Here is a 19,415-nt window from a genome sequence, read left to right as displayed (position 1 = left end):
CAAAAAAACACCAATCATGGAATTTTGAAAGGGTGTGTCAGACTAAAAAGTCCACCTCTCAAAGCATTCCCAGAGCCACCCACAGCACCAGCAGTGCCCCCTGGTGAGTAGGTGTTGGGAATGTCTCTTTTTGGAGTACAAACTCCATTATCAGTATTAGATCCAATGTCTAAACTATCAGGTAAGGATATTTGAGGATTCTGAGAAGCAAAAATAAGGCATTTTTCAGTTTCATCTCTAATAATTTTATTAATGATCTAATTTTTGTCTATCTCATCATCACCAATCTTAATGTTAACTGCAGAAGCATAAGCCTCCAAACTGGATGTAGATGCATCAGTAAATGACTTACTTTAAAAGTGGGGGGGGGATCTTCAGGTTTTGTTTCATCTTGTAAGTTGCAGCTTTCTCCATGATATTTTGCCTGTTGTGGACCCTGGAACTCAGTCTTGGGGCAACCACTGGACCCCACTTGGGTTTGGGTGTAGCTTTTTCCTTGGTTTTATCCACAAGTTCCACTATCTTCAGGCCACCAGCTATGTGTGCGCCAACAGTAACCATTTCTTCATCAGGTTCAGCAGCTTCACTGTCAGTGTCAGAAGCAGAATCTTCCAGTTCCTTCAGCAGACCAGAACAATATATCTTTTGAGCAGATACAAGGGAAGTGGTAGCAGCAATCCCACGTGATGATGCAGCAATCAGGGTGACTTCATTTGTTCTGTTGTGTGGGATGCTGAGGGTTTTAATTGCCTCAGCATAGGGTATTGAGGAGCACATGCTCTGGGCCACATTATCTGGATCAATCTTCTTGATGATGCAGCAATCGGCTTGGGATGTTTGTAGAGGGCCAGCCTATAAATATGGGATTGTTTGTTTTAGATTAACCATCGCAGTAATTACAAAGGAGAGTAAGAAAGACAGGCTATCCAATCGTTGCAGACTATGCAATTTGTGAGCTCCTGCTTGTTTCTGGCTGGAGAATTCAGCATCATCCCAAAGCTGTCAACGTCGTCAGGTTCATCTGTCAGTGCTTCTTTGCCCATTGATGAAGCAACGACATTTCTTTTTATGGACTTTGCTTCCAAGTTTGGTGACTGACTGGTGGACCACTTCAGACTTTTTTTCCCATTGGTGGGTGGATGGAGCTGGTAACTAAATTAAATTTGGGCCTTCGAGTATCGGTGCCGCTGTGTTTTCCCACTGGTGTTGGCGGATGTGTGTATGGGTGGAATTGGTAACTACAGTAGATCAAATTGGTAGAGTGAGGAGGACCATGAGTGCTGAGTGTGTATGTGTTTGTCTGTTGGAGGTTGCCATCACCATCGTCGGACGTGGACCATAGTGGCTAAGCTAGCTTTATTAGTTCTGTTTTCCCAACGCATATGGCACGTATGATGACTTGTAACCCTCTTTTAAGAGAGAATTGATCACGTGTTTGTTGCGAGGTGAGAGATGATGATGCCTCAATTCCTTGCTGTTTTTGGTTGAGTTGCAGGCAATGTTAGTGTCGGTGCGTCTGTATGTACGCCGTGTATGTTCCACCATCTACATTCTCGGTTCGTTGCGGTTCAGTTAGCACGTTGAATCTGGCGTAAAATTTCCAACGATAAGTAATTTCGCCGGGTCAACAGTATTACTCCCTATTAGTTGGCCGTTCCAGTGTGCATGTTTACCAGGGCAAGCAAGCCATTTCAAGGCTACTTGGACTGAATTTGCTGCAGCCGTCGGTGGCGTGCATGCGTTCCTTCTTCAACAGATAATTCGGCCAGGTCAACAGTTACCTACTAGTGCAGGAAAGGCCACCGGGACAAGCGGCCTTTCCGGTGTGCATGTTTACCAGGGCAAGCAAGCTAGCCAATTAAAGGCCGCTTATCTGGACTGAATTTGCTGAAGCTGTCGGTGGCGTGCGTCCCTTCTTCCACTGGAGATCGTCACCAGCCGCCTAATTAGTTTGCTTGGCCGTAACAGCTAGTAGATGATGGTGCGATTCCAGCCTCCCATACATCCATCAAACGCGCCATGACTGCCCAACTCACCCGTGGAGTATTATTGTATACTGCCCAACATGAGTATTATTGTATACTGCCCAAGCATGCATTAGAATGGCCAAAATAACAAAATTGGTGCTTCAAAATGCTTCCAACAATAGTCTTTTCGAACCATAAATTTTTTTTTTTGCCCAGACCTCCATCAATGTCATTTCAACCTGAAATTTTGCACGTAGTTAGAAAATTTATCGATGCTCATCCCAAAAAATATTCAGATGTTTTTGAAACTTTTTTCTATTTTTTTCATTTTTTACTGTTCATGCGGAAGCATATGAGCTCGGGATCAAATACTTCATGTCCACTAGTATAACGATCGATCGATGTAAACAATCTTCGTTGACTTATCACAGATTCACAGCGTGATCTCATCTGAATTGAACTCTCCTCCAGGCTCCGGCACCAGCACGTACGCGGAGACAGATGGAATTTCTCCTCCCAATTACTCCTAGCTAGCTAGTTTAATTTATATATTTTCCTTTTGCGAGATGATCGGGTCGCGCCGGGTTGATCTTGAAACTAAAGAATAGTTTGACGTGCATGGGTCGATGGATCCATGCGGTGTCTCGGAAAAGAAGACCATGCCAGCAGCCAGAAGAAAATAATCTGTAAGTATACGTAGGGTGTTGGTGGTGCAGCACGCATGCACGCACTACAAAAGCTCTAGCGCCTCGTGTGATTATTAGCTTATAATATTGGATCCGTGGGTCCCAAGCTATCATTGTTGCTGGTTAGATCACACGTTACGTTTTAATCACATCTGAATCCATTCAGATTATGCAGATGCTGGAAGGAAGGCCACCGACAGGTAGGGAGGCAGGCAGGGGATCGACGGTGCAGCAGATTCTGTGATGGATTGGGGTTGGTAAGGGCATCCCCAACCCCAACCCGCAAAACCGTTCGCATACGTTTGAAATGCGGACGTCGTCCAACGCGGTCCTGTATCGGTCCGTGACATGGTTTGGACGTATTTTCTCTCGTAAATTAGAGACAAATGTGAGGGTTTTGCGGGAGTCCGGACCGCTGCCAAGCCCGCTTCTGACCGCGCACTTCCAACCCAAACCACTCATCCCTCCCGCGCGTGCTTCCCGTACGAAACGGTCGACGCCCTCCAGAGCACCAGTCCCCCAATTCGTGCCCGGCCAGAGCGGATGCGACCACTCACTGACGCCGGCATTGAAGCGGCGCGATGGCCGAGTCAGCATCGTCTGCGCCGCTTACCGGTGCAAACGACACAACAACCATTCGTCCGTCCATATGTCGCCCATATTAACGAGACACGGTTGCCGAGGTGCCTACTCCGGCGCCACCTGTTCATCTCTTCGTCGCCCACAATTGCTATATAAATCACTGCCTCCGCCATAGCCGTAGTCATCCGCCTCCGATTCATCTCCGCACCACTCCCTCCATGGATTCCTCCCCCACCAAAGCTCTCTGGCACAGACTGACGCCGGACCAGAAGAAGGAGATGGCCGCCATTGCTGCTGGCGAACAGCCGGAGAACAATGACAACCCAACGGAGGACGCGGACGACGACGAGCCGGCGCCACCCTCCTACTGCTCTGCGCCACTCTCGCCGGTGCATTGCACCTTCACCATCGGCGAGGCCCATGCCCATTACATGGACATGGTGTGGGAGGAGCGGGAGGACCAGTTCCGGGAGGCGCGGGCTGACGCCACCTAAAACCAGCGCTTCCTCCAGGAGCACCTACAGGCGGAGGAGCGTAGGGTGACCGCGCCGGATGCGGACCCGACGGAGCAGGAGGCGCTGCTATAGTCCTATCGCTCCGCCCGCGAGATCCGCCTCGCTCGCTGGTGGGTGGCGAATGTGGCGGCCACCTAGAAGGAGTGCAACGACAAGGCGGGCGAGGCGGTGTTCGGCGAGACTGGCAACGAGGTGGAGAACAACACCAAGGTCGCGTCCTGCCGCCACGATCACAAAGCCGGCACGTCCGCATTCATCGCCGGTAGCAAGGAAGAGTAGTGCACGGTAGGTCACTGCCGCTCGGGTCTTAGGAAGGCCACTGTCCTACCCTCCCGTCGACACCAAGCTTGGAGGGCTCAACATCAGCGGCTGATTAGCCGTTGGCGACGACGTAGAGGCGGACAACTTCACTTCTCTTCGGGTCTTCGGAGGCGGAGGTTACGGAGGTGGAGCTGGAGAGTGCCGAGTCAGAGCTGGAGAAGGAGAAGCGCTTAAGTTCTCGGGGCTCATGACCGGACACGGTGAATGGGCGCCGGCGACCATTTAGATTAGGTATTAATTATACCTGCAGAGCTGGACTGGCACCGATTAGTTGATGTAAATGTAATGAAACCTGTTATGTTTACTCTATATGTAATTTGCATATGTTTGATTGAATTTCTTCTGGATGGTTTGAACTGTTGTCAAAATAAATGCGGCCAGGGTTGGATGGTGGCCTCCCACATGCGGACGAAAATTTACTGGTCGCCATTGAAGATGCCCTAATAGAGCAGTACTACAGTCATGTACAGAAAGAGCAGTAGCGACTGGCCTGGTGCATTGTTTACCTTACATCATCATTGGAGCTGTCGGTGGCGTGTAGCTAGGCAGAGATCGATCGATGGATGAATATTCTGACGGGATATCTATACATCAGCATCGTAACCACCAGCTGCTGCTTAATTAGCATGCACTTAGCTTTGCCGTAACAGCCACATACATGTAGATGGTTCAATTCCATCTTCCGGTCGATCGATCGATCCAGTTGAACCGCATGCACTTGCAATTGCAATTGACGCCACCACCATATATATGACGTACAAGGAACTAATTAGTTGCCGATGTTGATTGTGTTTGTCAGTGCCTGATTGAGTGCCACCAAATCATATATATCACGAGGAGCGCGTGCGTGTGATGTGTATCATCAAAGCATAGGTATTGCCTGCTTGCCTGCACCGACTATACTAGAATGTATTCGTAATAAAACCATGCCTAAAGTACTCAATTAAAGAGATGTCCATCTGTAACTAACAAAGAGTCGCAACTTTTTTGCTTAACAAACTTGGAAGCGGCAGGTCACCGTCAGTCGTTGTACTACTTACATCTCAATCAGTCGTTTAGGAATCAGCTTTATGATTAATTAAAAAGTTACTCCCTCCCTTCCGGTTTATAGAATTCAATTCAAAAATCTCACCAACCAAGATAGATGGTGAGTGATGAAATACTTTTTGTAATTTGTAAAAGCACCAAATTAATGCTCTTATTTTTCTCAAAAGATTATGTTTACCAATGTATTAATTGCAATGCATTCATGCATAAAGTATATGCATTGATTAATTTTCTCTTAATACTTGTATGCAATTATTTAATGCACATTGGAATCTGAACTTGTGATGGAGAACAACCAAATTGAGCCTTATAAAATAGAAAAACTAAGATTTTGAGATAAGCTCTATAAACCGAAAAGGAGGGAGTATGTACTAGTACACATACGATCGAGCTGGTGACGATATCTTACTGGATCTCCCGACTGCTCGTCTCCTGTGTCCACACTCACTGGCACAACTCTCTTAACTGAGACAGCTATGTGGGCGCAAGAGTACATTACTACTCTCTCCATTCCACAATGTAGTGCTTTCTCTATTCTCGTGCTTCAACTTTTACCGTAAATTTAACTACCAAGACCGATTGCGGCGGGAGCAAAAATTATATCAGTAAATTCGTATTTGAAAGAAGTTTTCAATTATATAATTTTTCTCCCACCGCAGTTGGTCTCATTGGTTAAATTTATGGTCAAAGTTGAACCTCGGAAAGCGCGGGCGCATTATATTTTGAAATGAAGAGAGTATATATTAGTCCCTTCCTCAATTCTTTACGTATTTTTTGTAAGCCTGAACCTTAGAACAATCAATTGGTATCGACGTGTGCAGATCGATCGTTGCCTGTGTTCAACATATCACAGCACAGAAATGGGTAATAACTAACTAAACGTGCATCCATGTATGTACTGATCTTTTCTGTGAGGTATTTATGTATTAATCATAGTGAAAGGAGTACATCAAGTGTTGTTGCATGTCGTGCAGCAGCAGACCTGGAAAAAAAATCTCTACCAGTACAGAGGTGCGATTGTGATCGTGACTGGTCTCGGTGTCTTTTTGGTTGGCTTGATCACGCATTAGTTAATTCTGAAAGTTTTCCGCAAAAAAAAAGTTAATTCTGAAAGTTCAATCTGTGTGTGTGCGTGCGCTTAATTACTTGTGTGCCATGGATATGCGAATCATTCTACTCGTTCGACTGGTACACATATAAGCGGCATATTCTGTTTATAAACCATCTGATTCGATTCGGTGGCAAGGAATGTGCTAGGTAGCTGTGAATGCTAAGCAAAGCATCTCTTCTATTTCCCGCTGAACCGATAAAAGAGGACAAGAGAAAAGAAAGGCAGACGAGGAAAAAACTCACTGAAGTTACATATAGATTTCCGTGTTATTCCACCAAAACATCTACTCCCCCGTTCGTGAATAAGTGTACATCTAGTTTTTATTCTAAGTAAAAGTTTTGAAACGCTGATCAACTATATAGAAAAAAGTAGCAGCATTTATGGCCCTAAATTAGTATCATTAGATTCGTTTTGAAATGTACTTTTATAATATATCAATTTGATGTCATATATGCTATTATTATTTTTTATAAAATTAATCAAAATTATAAAATTTTGACTTAGGACAAAAGGTAGAAGTACACTTATTCATAGACGAAGGGAATAGGTTCTTTCCGGTTTAGTTAGACACAAAGGCCAAGTGTTATCCTTCTTTTTAAAAAGGAAAAAGAAAAAGTTAGCCCCAAAGACGCGTTGAAGCTGGCTTATAATTTTCAACTGATAGATAATTTCGCCAGGTCAACAGTAGAATATTACCGGCTACTACTAGTACTCCTGTCATACAGCAAAGGGCCACTAGCGCTAGTGGCCTTCCCGGTTTGCATGTTTACCCGGGCAAGCAATCCAAATAAAGGCTACTTGGACTGAATTTGCTGAAGCTGTCCGTGGCGTGCGTCCCCTCTTCCATCGAGAGATGGATATCCTGACGGCATATCCATATCATCGTTGTCGTCATCGCCGACGACTTCATTGTCACCAGCTGCCTAACTAGTTTGCTTGGCCGTAACAGCTAAATGATGGTGCGATTCCAGCCACCGATCCATCCATCAAACGCGCATGACTGCCCGTTTGCGGCCTAAGGACCAGGGCGGCCTCGGAGTCATTTCATCCAAACGGATGAATATTGCCCTTCTCTTCAAATGGCTCTGGCGTATTCAGGCATGTGGCTCGAGATTATCCGTGTGAAGTATCTTCACGGGCAGCCACTGGCATTCGCTCCCAGATCTGGAGGATCCCAATTCTGGCAATCAATGATCCGTTTGATGACGGTCTTGCGCATAAGGACCGCTATTAAAGTTGGTTCCGGATCCGGCACATTATTCTGGCTCGATTGGTGGGCGGGGCCTCGCCCGTTTGCGGAACGCTTCTACACGTTATTCTCGATTTGTGTCCGACCACAACTCTCCGTAGTTGTGGCCTTAGCTGACTTGGGTGCCATTGCTTTTCGCCGTACCTTCGGGGCGGTTGAGCTCGAGCAATGGGACGAAATGCTCGATTGTATTGCCCTCCATCCCCCCTCCCTTAGCCCGACTCGCTGTCTTGGCACCTGGAGCTAAATGGCAGATTCTCGACTAGATCTCTTTACCAAGCGATCGTTCCCACCCCTGGCCCGATGGAACTATCGGTGATCTGAGAGATCAAACTCCCATTGAAGATACACATCTTTCTCTGGCAATGGGTCCGAGGCCGCCTCCCGTCGGGGACGGAGGTCAGTAAACGTAACGGTCCTGGGGATGGCCTCTGTCCCATTTGTTTGGTCCCGAAAGACTGTAACCACATCTTCTTCCGGTGCCCTGTAGCGCAGTTCCTATGGAGCTGCTTCCGGGAGGTGGTTGGCGGCAATTGGTACCATGACAACCTCCCGAACCTATTTGGGGAAGCCCTTAGGCTCCCCGGCCCTAGCCACCCTCCAATTTGGGTGGCTTTGGGCACTCTTGCTTGGACCCTTTGGTGTTCTGGCAATAAACTAGTCATCAAGCGTATCATTCCATACCGTGTGACTGATGCAATCTATAAAATGTGTGGCTTCTTACAGCTCTGGAGACCGCTTAGCAGGCGGTGCGACCATGACGTCATCGACAACATTATGACAGGTCTTCGTTCCGCGGCATCGGCTTTCGCTCCTCCGCCACCTCCACCGTCACCACCCCCGAGCCGGATTAGCTCTCTTTTTTAGACTTCTTTGGGGCTTGTTCCGATGTGCCCCCAGCATGACTTTGTACCTTGTTCCTACTATGTATTGTTGTGTTGGATGCTTGGTGATTATAAAGGAGCTCTACAGGTGTCTCCAAAGGTACATGTTGGGTTGGCGTATTTCGAGATTAGGATTTGTCACTCGATTGTCAAAGAGGTATCTCTGGGCCCTCTCGGTAATGCACATCACATAAGCCTTGCAATCATTACAACTAATGAGTTAGTTGTGAGATGATGTATTATGGAACGAGTAAAGAGACTTGCCGGTAACGAGATTGAACTAGGTATTAAGATACCGACGATCGAATCTCGGGCAAGTAACATACCGATGACAAAGGGAACAACGTATGTTGTTATGCGGTCTGACCAATAAAGATCTTCGTAGAATATGTAGGAGCCAATATGAGCATCCAGGTTCCACTATTGGTTATTGACCGGAGACGTCTCGGTCATGTCTACATTGTTCTCGAACCCGTAGGGTCCGCACGCTTAAGGTTTCGATGACAGTTATATTATGAGTTTTGATGTACCGAAGGAGTTCGGAGTCCCGGACGGGATCGGGGACATGACGAGGAGTCTCGAGATGGTCGAGACATAAAGATTGATATATTGGAAGCCTATATTTGGATGTCGGAAGTGTTCCGGGTGAAATCGGGATTTTACCGGAGTACCGGGAGGTTACCGAAACCCCCGGGAGGTATATGGGCCTTAGTGGGCCTTAGTGGAAGAGAGGAGAGGTGGCCAGGGCTGGGCCGCGCGTCCCTCCCCCCTAGTCCGAATAGGACAAGGAGAGGGGGGCGGCGCCCCCCCCCCCCCTTCCTTCTCTCTCTCCTCTTTCCCCCCTCCCGAATCCTATTCCAACTAGGAAAGGGGGGGAATCCTACTCCCGGAGAGAGTAGGACTCCTCCTGGCGCGCCCTCTCCTGGCCGGCCGCACCCTCCCTTTGATCCTTTATATACGGAGGCAAGGGGCACCCCTAGAGACACAAGTTGATCCACGTGATCATATTCTTAGCCGTGTGCGGTGCCCCCTTCCACCATAGTCCTTGATAATATTGTAGCGGTGCTTAGGCGAAGCCCTGCGACGGTAGTACATCAAGATCGTCACCACGCCGTCGTGCTGACGGAACTCTTCCCCGACACTTTGCTGGATCGGAGTCCGGGGATCGTCATCGAGCTGAACGTGTGCTAGAACTCGGAGGTGTCGTAGTTTCGGTGCTTGATCGGTCGGGCCGTGAAGACGTACGACTACATCAACCACGTTGTGCTAACGCTTCCATTGTCGATCTACAAGGGTACGTAGATTACACTCTCCCCTCTCGTTGCTATGCATCACCATGATCTTGCGTGTGCGTAGGAAATTTTTTGAAATTACTATGTTACCCAACACCGCCGCCCCCGTCTCGGGCGCCGCGGGGTCGGGCGCCGCTGGCTCGGCCGCTTCTTCACCGGTCCTGACACCGGCCCCCTCGCCGGTTCCGACGCCGGCCACGACGCCGGCTTCCTCGCCGGCCCCGACGCCGGCCACCTCGCCAGCTCCCACGCCAGCCTCCTCGCCGGCTCCGACGCCGGCCGCCTCGCCCAGTTACCCGGGCTCGTGCCGGCGTTCATCGTCCGAGCCTCCGGTACTTGAGCGACGAGTATGTCCTCGCAGCCTCCACCGCGACGCCGTCACCTCTTCCCGCGTCCGCTCACGCCGCCCTCCGTGATCCTCACTGGCTTGCGGCGATGCAGGAAGAGTTCGATGCTCTTCAACGGAACCGCACCTGGACACTGGTTCCTTGGCCTCCTCGCGCCAACGTCATCACCAGCAAGTGGGTCTTTCGTCATAAAACTCGCTCGGATGGTACTCTCGAGCGCTACAAGGCTCGCTGGATGGTCCGTGGTTTCCGCCAGCGCGCTGGAGTGGACTTCACTGAGACGTTTGCCCCGGTTGTCAAACCGGGCACGATCCGCATCGTCCTCCAGCTCGCCGTCTCCCGCGGCTGGCCCGTTCACCAGATGGATGTCTCCAACGCCTTTCTTCACGGCCATCTTGAGGAGCAGGTGTATTGTGAGCAACCCACCGGTTTCGTCGACGCCTCACTTCCTGGCCATGTGTGTTTGTTGTCCCGTCGGACTAAACACATCGAGCTGGACATCCACTTTGTGCGCGAGCAGGTGGCTCTTGGCCGTATACGGGTTCTCCATGTGCCGACTGCACAACAGTTCGCTGATGTGACGACGAAGGGACTGCCGACTTCTACCTTCGAGGAGTTCCGTTCCAGTCTTTGCGTCACTGGCGCCGCTTCGACTGCGGGAGGTGTTGAGTATATTGTGTACGTGTATATTTGTGTGTAGGGCCCACCTCCTGTTTCCTTGTATAGTTGAGGTTGTGGCCCACTTCTGTACTTATATATATGTGCCGATCAATACATCGAGATTGTACAGCCCATAACTTGTCCTTCTACAGATGTATATATACGTAGGTGGAGAAAAGGAGAAGAAATGGCAAGCAACACGTCCTGGCCTGCAATTAATTCACTACACTCTATCGGTGGATGGATTAAAATGATTGACTATTGGAGCACGGTTAATTACTGCCCAATCGAATAATATGGAACCAAAGCTCCCCGCTTTCTAGATGATCCTTATAGAGTAGGAGTACATTCTATCTAAATCCATCTAATCTACTTACTTCGTTCCCTAATTTCATTCAAGAGAACAAAAACTATCGTTTTTAGCTAAATTTGACTTCCTTATGATTGACTAATGGAGTGCGGTTAATTAGCTGGAGCACACGACTAATTGAGGATGCATGAACAGGTCACGTAAGTATATATTAGTCCCTTCCTCGCAATTAATTAGGTATTTTCTTTTAAAGCCTGAACCTTAGAACAAGCGTTCTACAGTAATTTAATCGGTATATATGGATGTCTGCGGATCGATCGTTCGCTGTATTCCTCACAAAGAAAGGAGGCAACATATTTGGTGAATCCTACCTAGTTCGTGTGTCCGTGTATCCATTCCGTTTCAACCCCACGATCTAAATCCTGAGCATCATGTGCAGCCTAGGAACTAATTACATTTACATGCCCGCTTTGTAACTTGACAACCATCTTAATTCGCAGAAAACCCCCCAAAGTCTTTTAACCAGGAGCGCCCCGACTGCCTCTGTTCGTCTTGTACCGCCGCCGCCGCCGCCGCCGTTGTCGTGTGCCTCCGATTTCCGTCGACTCGATCCCAACGTCGTCCGGCACCGACGAGAGGCAGGTAGAGTCCCAGTCTTATACGTGCTCGTCTGATCCCACCCACGTTAACAATCGGCAAATGCCCTATGCATCAGTCTGCTCTGCTCTGCATGTACTTCTCGATCTAGACTTATCTCCCCTATAACTGGTAATACTTTGCTGCAGCGTCAACTACCGATGAGCAATTAGTAAGTACAACGATGTCATTTGCAATCAGCGACACGGAGAGCATCAAAAGTTTAAGGTAAAACTACACACATATTAAGTCCTTGTGCATACACGTGCGAGTGTACGTAGGTTTAAAGGCTAATCATGTGGCCATGTGTGCAGCAGTATGGATCCAATAAATAGCGTTCAAATGCATATGAGACATGGAGGATTTAGTACACCCCAAAAGAACACTGACGTACCCCTCTTTGTAAGTTCAGTTTGCACTAACAACTGAAACTATGCATGAAGTTCTTATTCCGGTTTACTCTTGACATTGCAGTCTTCATCTTTTACGCCTGAATGTGATGAGCACTTGAAGCCTAAAGTGGGTATGACATTTGAAGGACTCGAGGCAGTAGAGAAGTTCTACAAGGCATATGCACATGAATCAGGTTTTGGTGTTCGAATCGGACAACAGAAAAAGATTGATAATAAGGTGGTCCGGACTAAGCGTTTCATGTGTAATAGGGAAGGATTCAAGTCAAAAGATAGTAACGAGACAGATGACCCCTTGAAGAAAAGGCGTAAGCAAACAAATACGCGATGCGGTTGTGATGCCCATATCTTTGTTAGACTTTGTGGGGACAACACCTATAAGATAGACTCATGGGTTGAGCACCATGTTCATGGTCTTGTATCACCTAATAAGCGGCATTTGATCAGATCGAATCATACAGTTAGTGAGAGGGCAAAGAATACTTTATACACATGTCATAAGGCAAGCATTGGAACCTCTCAGGCATATAGGCTCCTGCAAGTTAGCGAGGGCGGAATTCCGAATGTTGGCTGCTCAAAGAGGGACTTGCAGAATTACTACCAAGCACTCAGGTATAAAATCAGAGATGCAGATGCTCAAATGTTTGTGGCCAATTAGCTAGAAAGCAGGAAGTGAATTCAGCATTTTTCTATGATTTTGACGTGAATGATGAGGGGAAGCTACTGCGTGTGTTCTGGGCGGATGCCACAGGCAGGAAGAACTATAGTCACTTTGGCGATGTCATATCCTTTGATTCTACATATACCACTAATCAGTACAACATGATATTTGCACCATTTACCGGGGTTAATCATCACTTACAAAGTGTATTTTTTGCTGCTGCATTCTTATCAAATGAGAAGGATGAGTCATACATTTGGTTATTTGAGACCTTCTTAAAAGCAATGGGAGGGATAGCACCTAGACTCATCATAACCGATGAAGCCACTAGCATCAAGAATGGTATTGACGAAGTTCTTCCAACCACCGTTCATAGGCTGTGCATGTGGCATATAATGGAAAAGGTTCCAGAAAAAGTTGGACCTATGATTAGAGAAGATTCTGAATTTTGGACGAGATTGAACTCATGTGTTTGGGGTTCGGAAACTTCAATAGAGTTTGAGTCACAGTGGAATTCCATCATTAAAGATTTTGGATTGGAGGAAAATGAGTGGTTGAGTAAAAGGTTTAGCATTCGACATAAATGGATACCGGCCTACTTTATGGATATATCTCTAGCGGGTATTCTCCGAACCACTACAAGATCAGAAAGTGCAAATTCCTTTTTTAACCGCTTCATTCATCGAAGGCTTGCTTTTGTTGAGTTTTGGCTTAGGTTTGACACAGCTTTAGAATGCCAGCGTGAGGAAGAATTAATGGCAGACAGCAGAAGCATACATACCACCCCGCAACTGTTTACACCATGGACAATGGAGAAACAGGGTAGTGAGGTATTCACATATGAGGTGTTCGAGAAATTTCAGCTACAGGTTATTGCTGCTAGAGACCATTGTTGTGTTCAGAGTATTACACAAGGTGTGGGGGTAAAAATGTGACCCTGAGAGGTCGGTCTGGTAAGATTAGGGAGGTTTGCTATGACATTGGAAGCATGACAGCAAATTGTTCGTGCAAGTTATTTGAGTCACTCGGTATTCCATGTCGCCATATTATCCAAGTATTGAGGATTGAAAACCAAAATGAGCTTCCTAGCTACTACATTATGAAAAGATGGCAGAAAAGGTGCAAAAGGTAAAAATAATAATGCATGACAACCAATTTCTTATTGTTATTCCAAAATCATATGACTAACAACATTCTTTTGTTTTGCAGGGAGAATGTTTATGATGAACATGGGAACCTACTAGAAGAAAAACCCATGGATTCACTTGATGCGGCCACAAGAAAGAAGATTTCGGGTGTACGAGATAAGATGGAAGAGCTTATTCAAAAGGCGAAACATTCAGATGAAGCATTGGACTTCTTAACATCAAGTGTGATGAACATTGAGGCACCTTTGGACCAAATGATCCCTGCAGCCACCCAAAGCACAAGGCAAGAGGAATATGAGGCTTTTATTGGTTGTAATATTCCCACTGAAGTTCATATACATCCGCCGACTGATGTCCGTACCGTGGGGAGATGCAAAAGAATAAAGCGAGGAAAGGAGATCGAGGAGGGGGGTCAAAAAAATAAGGACAAAGAAGGCAAGGCAAAGGTCGCACGCTTGTGCAAGACATGCAAGCAAATGGTATTTCATGATAGTCGTAATTGTCCAAGCAAAAAAGAGAAAGGGAGTGTGACTGTGCAAGATATGCAGCCAAATGGTGCTTCCGGATATGGTCCAAGCAAAAAATGATTTTATCTATGTTATCATGTACACTCTGATGTACTGAATTATGTAATCGATGCGAATTTGTGTCGTGTCAAATTATAGTTGACTTGATTTCTGAGAGGCTTTGATGCTTGTCAAATTGCTACAGAGTATCAGACATATTTATCAATTTTAGACATTTTTACCAGCTATGCAAGCATGATTAAATTTCTTTTTAATATTAAAACGTGTACTGTGTGGCAATACTGCATGTTTATTTCCTCCCTTATTTTTTGATCAGACTTGCATTCCAGTAGCACATTGTGAAGTTTGTAGATGTTCAGAAACCGGACATAGCCATCCCTAGGCCACTTCTGTACTTCAAAAGCTTTACTGAAAAGCTTATGCTTTGAGCACATGACTAAGATGGTCACCTGTTTTACTAACGCATAACTGAATTAGTCAGTAGCCTTCTTGGCAACAGCAAAGAGGACATTTTTTTTTACAAAATGCCAAGCAAACTAACAGGGAAAAGCTCAACCAGAGCCTCTGATCTGAACCCGCTACTGCCATTCATTATGCTGCAAATATTAATACAGTTTACTTGATACGGTCATTTGCACTAATAATGTGCTGTACTCAGGCGCTGTTGCTGAGTACAGCCTACGTCCTGGAGACGAGACGCTACAACTTCCTATGAAGGAATCATCTCGGTCGGGGTAGACCATCCAGGAAGATAGCGCCTGATCTGAGAGGCTTCGTCACCGGAGCCGAACGACGACAGTTTGTCATGGGCCGCTTCGTCGCCGGCAGCGAACAACGTCAGTTCGTCATGGACTCGCTGTCGAGACGTCCGCCTGGTTCGCTTTGTCACCGGCGCCAAACAACGTCGGGATTGAGTCGCTTAGTTCATTCTGAAAGTCTATTCAATTGCATCCAGCCGTGGACGTACCACTTTTCTGGCAAACAGTGTGTATGAAAGACATACAGACAAACAAACAGACAGAGAGACAAAATCGAATGCAAGCAATGGTAGAGCAGATTCAGTCGATCCTTATTGCATCTATCAGGCGCGCGGGCAAACTTACGATTGTCGTGGAGGAGATTCGGTTAATTGATTTGCCTCCAAGTGGAACCGTTTGACTTGGACGGACAGATATACAGACACATGCATGGTTGAGTTGCAGGCTTCACCCCGGGGAGGGAGGAAGGGGGGATCTACTGCCGAATCGTATGCTAGTGTGTTTTAATAATTCATTTGATTGATAAAGTGGCATATGCGAAGGGATATATCACCTGATTCGTTTTGTACGACTGCATATTATTTGTATGGGATCTAGTTGTGGATGCTAAGCTAAGCATATGTTCTATTCTTGCCCAGCGAACGAACGAAGCAACAGGCAGGGAAAAGAAAGACAGACAGACAGACAGAAAGAAAGAATATGGCGCTGGCGCGTGTCGGTGCAGTGCAAGCATGTGTTGTGTCGGTTGAGCCCGCCCACACGGAGCGGGAAGACGTGCAAATGCAAGCAAGGAAGGGCAAGGTTAATTACTACTCCCTTCATTCCAAATTACTTGTCGCAGAAATGGATGTATCTAGAACTAAAATACATCTAGATATATTCATACCTGCGATAAATAATTTGGAATCCTACAGTAGTTTGGAGTAGGTAGTTGGACTGAATCTTTGCTAGTAGCAATTGGCTGCTGTCGGTGGCTCCTACAGTAGTTTCATACGCAAGGAAGGAAGAATGGACGGGATATCCCAGTCATCAGCACCATCGTCGTCGACTCGTCCTAGTGTGGTACAACCAGCTTACACAAGCTTCTCAAGATGGTGGTCGTACTTAACGGCGGCAACAGCCTCAGTCCCACGTGGAGCCACGTCATAGACACCGGCAGGCAGTCGGTGGCGGCTATAAGAAGGGAGGCAGAGTCTCCTCTCTTCTCCACCATCACACTCACACCACAGCTGATCTGAGTCCACAGCAGAGCAGAGCACCATTCTTCTCTCCCATTCTACGTTTCCTTCGTTGCGTTGCGTTCGTCTCTCTCCACCTCTCTGCTCCTCCTCTTCCCCCTCATACTCTGCTCCGCCCACATCTCCTCCACACCACTGGGACTTAGAGGGGTAGATCGCCCCCAGATTCATTGCGAGGCCTCCACTAACATACTGCTCACCTCCATTTTCGCACATCAGATCAGATCAGATCGACCGCCCGCTAGGCACACTTCGCTTTGCCGCAACATCCATCCCATCCATGGCCCCCTCCCAAGAAGTCGCGCCCCCTGCCGCCGCCATCACCAAGGACCCATCCACCAACGGCAACGGCAACGGCAACGGCAACGGCACAGCCGCACCCGCCCCCAAGACCAAGACGCCGGCGCTGAACGAGCGGATCCTCTCCTCCATCACCCGCCGCTCCGTCGCCGCCCACCCGTGGCACGACCTGGAGATCGGCCCCGACGCGCCCACAATCTTCAACTGCGTGATCGAGATCCCCAAGGGGAGCAAGGTCAAGTACGAGCTGGACAAGAAGACGGGGCTCATCAAGGTGGACCGCGTGCTCTACTCCTCCGTCGTCTACCCGCACAACTACGGCTTCATCCCGCGCACCCTCTGCGACGACTCCGACCCCATCGACGTCCTCGTCATCATGCAGGAGCCCGTCGTCCCGGGGTGCTTCCTCCGCGCCAAGGCCATCGGACTCATGCCCATGATCGACCAGGGCGAGGCCGACGACAAGATCATCGCCGTCTGCGCCGACGACCCCGAGTACCGCCACTTCAACGACATCAAGGAGCTCCCGCCCCACCGCCTCGCCGAGATCAGGCGCTTCTTCGAGGACTGTAAGTCATTGATGCCTCTGAACTCTGATCCTCAGAAGAGAATGTGCTCCTGAATGTGTTTTCTTCTGTTCCTGAATGTGTTTCTCTGATTGATTGATTGGGGAATTTCATCAGACAAGAAGAACGAGAACAAGGAGGTGGCCGTCAACGACTTCCTGCCGTCAGAGGACGCCTACGAGGCCATCCAGCACTCCATGTCAGTTCTCTCCTTCCTCCTCCACTACCAACATATGTGTTATTCACCACATGAGCAATTAGGAACGAATTGTTTGAGTGGTACGCAATCGAGCCGATGTTGCGTCATTTTCGTTTTTCAGGGATCTTTATGCTACTTACATTGTGGAGGGCCTGAGAAGGTAGGAGGAGGAGGATGCTGCCTGATGGATGGTGATCTGGTGCTGCCTTGCCACTTGCTGCAGAACGATGTTGACGAAAAAATTGTGCCTCATAAACATACATACAATACATTCTTGTTCTGTTACATACATATAGTAGTATATGATGATGGAGCTACACCTCATAAACAGCCTTGATCAAGTCAGTGGTAGCCATATAAGGAAGTCACTCTTTTTCCATCTAGCTTATGTAATACGTTTTCCTGGCTGAATATGAGATGTTGGTATACTGTATTTTTTCCCCATTGCTAATCTCTGCTGAATCGTTTATTTCGTCGCATTAGCCTGGCACTAAATGCTTGTGACCAACCGAGCCACGAGTTAGAAAATGAATTTCCTATTTTACCAATGCAGATTCTGCAAAAATGTGCTCAGTGCTCTTTCCTTTTCCAGTTGTAAGTGTGCAAACCATCTCATCAGCAAACAATATGTCTAGAGAAGTAACATACATCAATTGCTGTGGTGTGGTGCTATCTGTTGAGTGATGTGTGCATTTTCTAGAATGCCTAGAACTAGAATCACTTCACCAAAGTCAGATATTACTGACAAATGTCATTCAAGAACTCGTATGTACAAGCCACAGCCATAGACATAGACATTCATCATAGCCATGTTTCTTAAAGCTGAGGGGCCAATCGTATTCAAATTAGAAAAGATAAGGAACTTGCATGCTAACCGATTTAGTTACAAGAGGCATTCCTCGTTTCACCTTCCATGCAGTAAAGTAAATAAATCATCAGCAAAACAATGTGAATTTAACAAGAGATTTCATGCCATCAAGTCATAGATAGATCTTGGCACATCTATGATCAAGTCAAGCCCTGCCATGGTATGCTCTTGACCATTGGTGTAGGCAGGGGTGTACAAATGGAAGATGAGATATGCATAGAAAATACTATCAGCGGCTCATCATCGTCACTATCTTCATCATCACTTCTGTCCTCTGTGATGAGTGAGCATCAAACAACAAACATATATCATAGACCTTTTCAAGGGACCCATAAATTTCATTAGTAACAGGCAGGCCATGTTTGTCATGTTTCACAAATTTGGTGATATGGTGCCTGAGAAGGTAGGAGGAGGATGCTGCCTGATGGATGGTGATCTGGTGCTGCCTTGCCACTTGATGCATGAACGATGCTGACGAAAAAATTATGCCTCATAAAAATACATACATTATATTCTTGTTTTGTGTGGCATACATACCTACATATACATATGCTAGTATATGATTGAGCTATAGCTCATCTTAAGCCTTGATTAAGGCAATAGTAGTGGCCAGGTGATAAAAGGAAGTCATTCTGTCAACTACCTTATGTAATACCCCCTCAATCTAGAATTACTTACAGCAAAAATGGATGCATCTAAATGCATTTTAGTTCTAGATATATCCATTTCTATGACAAGTAATTCCAGATGGATGAATATGATTTCTAACTGCAAGATCTGACACTTGGAAGGAAACCAATCAATAAAAGTGGGTCCTCACATGATAGAGATAGCTTAGAAGGAACTATTGTAAGTCTGCACGCAGCAAATCACAAAAAGTGGAGTTCATACAGCTTTCTTTACCACGGCCACTTCATCAACTAAATCATCATTATTGCTTGTCACCTACACGATCGGATGATGTGCATAATAAGTAACATAGTACAAGTGTCGCCGTGGATTAAGCTGAAATATGCAAACAACTGTACACAAAAAGAGAAGACATAAAAATAATTTTGGGTATTTTTATTAGATCGAAGATAAAGCACATAACAGCCAAACAAAATTCTTGTTGTTGTTTTCTCTTTTCGAAA

General features: G+C 46.8%; 1 protein-coding gene across 1 annotated transcript; it reads left to right on the top strand.

Annotated features, from left to right (window-relative positions):
* Positions 1-16,332: 16,332 nt before the first annotated feature.
* On the top strand, positions 16,333-17,858 carry LOC123063733 (soluble inorganic pyrophosphatase 4). Its single transcript, XM_044487642.1, has 3 exons — positions 16,333-17,218; positions 17,333-17,414; positions 17,536-17,858. The coding sequence occupies exons 1-3, from the start codon at positions 16,630-16,632 to the stop codon at positions 17,576-17,578; spliced, it is 714 nt and encodes a 237-aa protein (XP_044343577.1). The 5' UTR covers positions 16,333-16,629; the 3' UTR covers positions 17,579-17,858.
* The last annotated feature ends 1,557 nt before the right edge of the window (positions 17,859-19,415 follow it).

The sequence above is a fragment of the Triticum aestivum genome, chromosome 3A (assembly GCF_018294505.1).
Source record: "Triticum aestivum cultivar Chinese Spring chromosome 3A, IWGSC CS RefSeq v2.1, whole genome shotgun sequence".
Classification (NCBI taxonomy): Eukaryota; Viridiplantae; Streptophyta; class Magnoliopsida; order Poales; family Poaceae; genus Triticum; species Triticum aestivum.
Note: the sequence above shows the minus strand (reverse complement) of the source record. Positions and strands in the feature narration are given on the sequence as shown.

What these genes read in the sequence shown, in the direction of transcription:
- LOC123063733 (XM_044487642.1), top strand. Translation starts at nt 16,630, where the DNA reads ATGGCCCCCTCCCAAGAAGTCGCGCCCCCTGCCGCCGCCATCACCAAG. An exon ending in CAGGCGCTTCTTCGAGGACT is followed by an intron (nt 17,219 to 17,332) that starts GTAAGTCATTGA and finishes GAATTTCATCAG; the next exon opens with ACAAGAAGAACGAGAACAAG. An exon ending in GAGGCCATCCAGCACTCCAT is followed by an intron (nt 17,415 to 17,535) that starts GTCAGTTCTCTC and finishes TTCGTTTTTCAG; the next exon opens with GGATCTTTATGCTACTTACA.